Source organism: Malurus melanocephalus, unplaced genomic scaffold (genome assembly GCF_030028575.1).
Source record: "Malurus melanocephalus ecotype Western Australia unplaced genomic scaffold, MMel_1.1 scaffold_710, whole genome shotgun sequence".
NCBI lineage: Eukaryota > Metazoa > Chordata > Aves > Passeriformes > Maluridae > Malurus > Malurus melanocephalus.
Window position 1 is genome coordinate 163,970 of NW_026623942.1, and position 1,564 is coordinate 165,533.

The 1,564-nt window shown below is 70.9% G+C and overlaps 1 protein-coding gene across 1 annotated transcript in view; it reads left to right on the forward strand.

The window, feature by feature from the left end:
- ZFPM1 (zinc finger protein, FOG family member 1) overlaps nucleotides 1-1,564 on the forward strand; it is a 39,151-nt gene that overhangs the window by 36,066 nt on the left and 1,521 nt on the right. The window contains exons 8-9 of the mRNA XM_057384476.1: nucleotides 20-169; nucleotides 388-1,561. Coding sequence (XP_057240459.1) covers nucleotides 20-169; nucleotides 388-1,561 — 1,324 coding nt within the window. The remainder of the gene's footprint in view (nucleotides 1-19; nucleotides 170-387; nucleotides 1,562-1,564) is intronic.

A 1,564-nucleotide genomic window follows, 5' to 3' on the forward strand; every position in this document is an offset into this window, starting at 1 on the left:
TGGTGCCATGTCCCCTCAGGTGTCTGTCACAGCTGTGGCTTCATCTCCACCACGAGGGACATCCTGTACAGCCACCTGGTCACCAACCACATGATCTGCCAGCCGGGCTCCAAGGGCGAGGTGTTCTCGCCGGGATCAGCCCTTCCTGCTACCAAACCCCTTGCTCCCGGTGAGTCCAGGGGCTGTGGCCGTGGGGGACATGGGGTGGCATTGTCACCAAGGGCTGGTGTGTCCAGTGGAGGGGAGGAAGGAAGGGATGGGGCAGTGTCCCTGTGCTGGGATGTTGGGAATGGGGAACGGGGCTGTGCCGGTGCTGTCAGCGGTGCCGGTGGTGAGTGTCCCCGTGCCGGGGCTGTCGGTGACGCTGTCACCTCTGTCCCCCTGCAGGGCTGAGCCAGCCGAACAACGCCTCGTTGCGGAAGTGCAGCCTGAGCGCGTTCCTGCCCGAGGCGCTGCCCTCCCTGCCCCAGCACGTGGTGCTGCCCGGCCCCGCTCCCGACCCCTCCCCGGTACCGGCACCGCCCGCCTCGCCCCCCGACCCCCGGGCCGGCAAACTCTCRCCCCCAGCCCAGCCGCAGAACGGRGAAGGKCCTTCGTCAGCATCMTCCTCCTCTTCCTCCTCCTCCACGTCCGGCGAGCCCGTGCGCATCAAGGAGGAGCCGGCCGGCAGCCCGGCCAGCGAGGCGGAGGCGCCCAAAAGCGGGGAGGGGGCCGGCAGCCCTGACACCGGCTCCCGGACCTCGTCCCCCCACAGCCTGCCCTCGGCCAAGGTCAAGTCGGAGCTCGCCAGCCCCACACCGGGCTCCAGCCCCGTGCCCAGCGAGCCGGGCACGGGCACGGCCGGCGGCACCGTCTTCCTCCCGCAGTACGTGTTCGGCCACGAAGCCGCGGTGGTGCCGCAGGCGTCGGAGATCCTGGCCAAGATGTCGGAGCTGGTGCACAGCCGGCTGAAGCAGGGCCACGGGGGTACCGTGCCACCCGCCATCTACCCGGGCACGCCGGTGCCCAAGGGGGCCACCTGCTTCGAGTGCGAGATCACCTTCAACAACATCAACAACTACTACGTGCACAAGCGYCTGTACTGCTCCAGCCGGCACCTGGCCGAGGACAGCCCCCCCGGGGCACGCAAGCTCAAAGCCACCCCCGGGGCGCCCAAGGGTCCCCCTGCCCCAGGGACACTGCTGTCCCCTCCGGCGGGCAACGGGCAGGGCCCGATGGCGGGGGACGGGGACACCGGGCGTGATGCCACGCCGCCAGCCACCGCGCCGGAGGGGAAGGCTGAAGAGGGGGGCACCAAAGCGGGGTCCCCCGAGGCGGAGGGGGGCTCGGGGCGGTGCAGCGAGGACAGCCAGAGCCCCRGCAGCTCGGCGGGTGACGATGGGGACGAGGACCCCAGCAAGACGCTGTGCGAGGCGTGCAACATCCGCTTCAGCCGCCACGAGACCTACGTGGTGCACAAGCGCTTCTACTGCGCCTCCCGGCACGACCCTCCCCTGCGCCGCCCCGCCGCCCCCAAAGTGCCCTTTGTGCCGCAGCCGCTGCGCACCCGCAAGCGCCGCAAGCT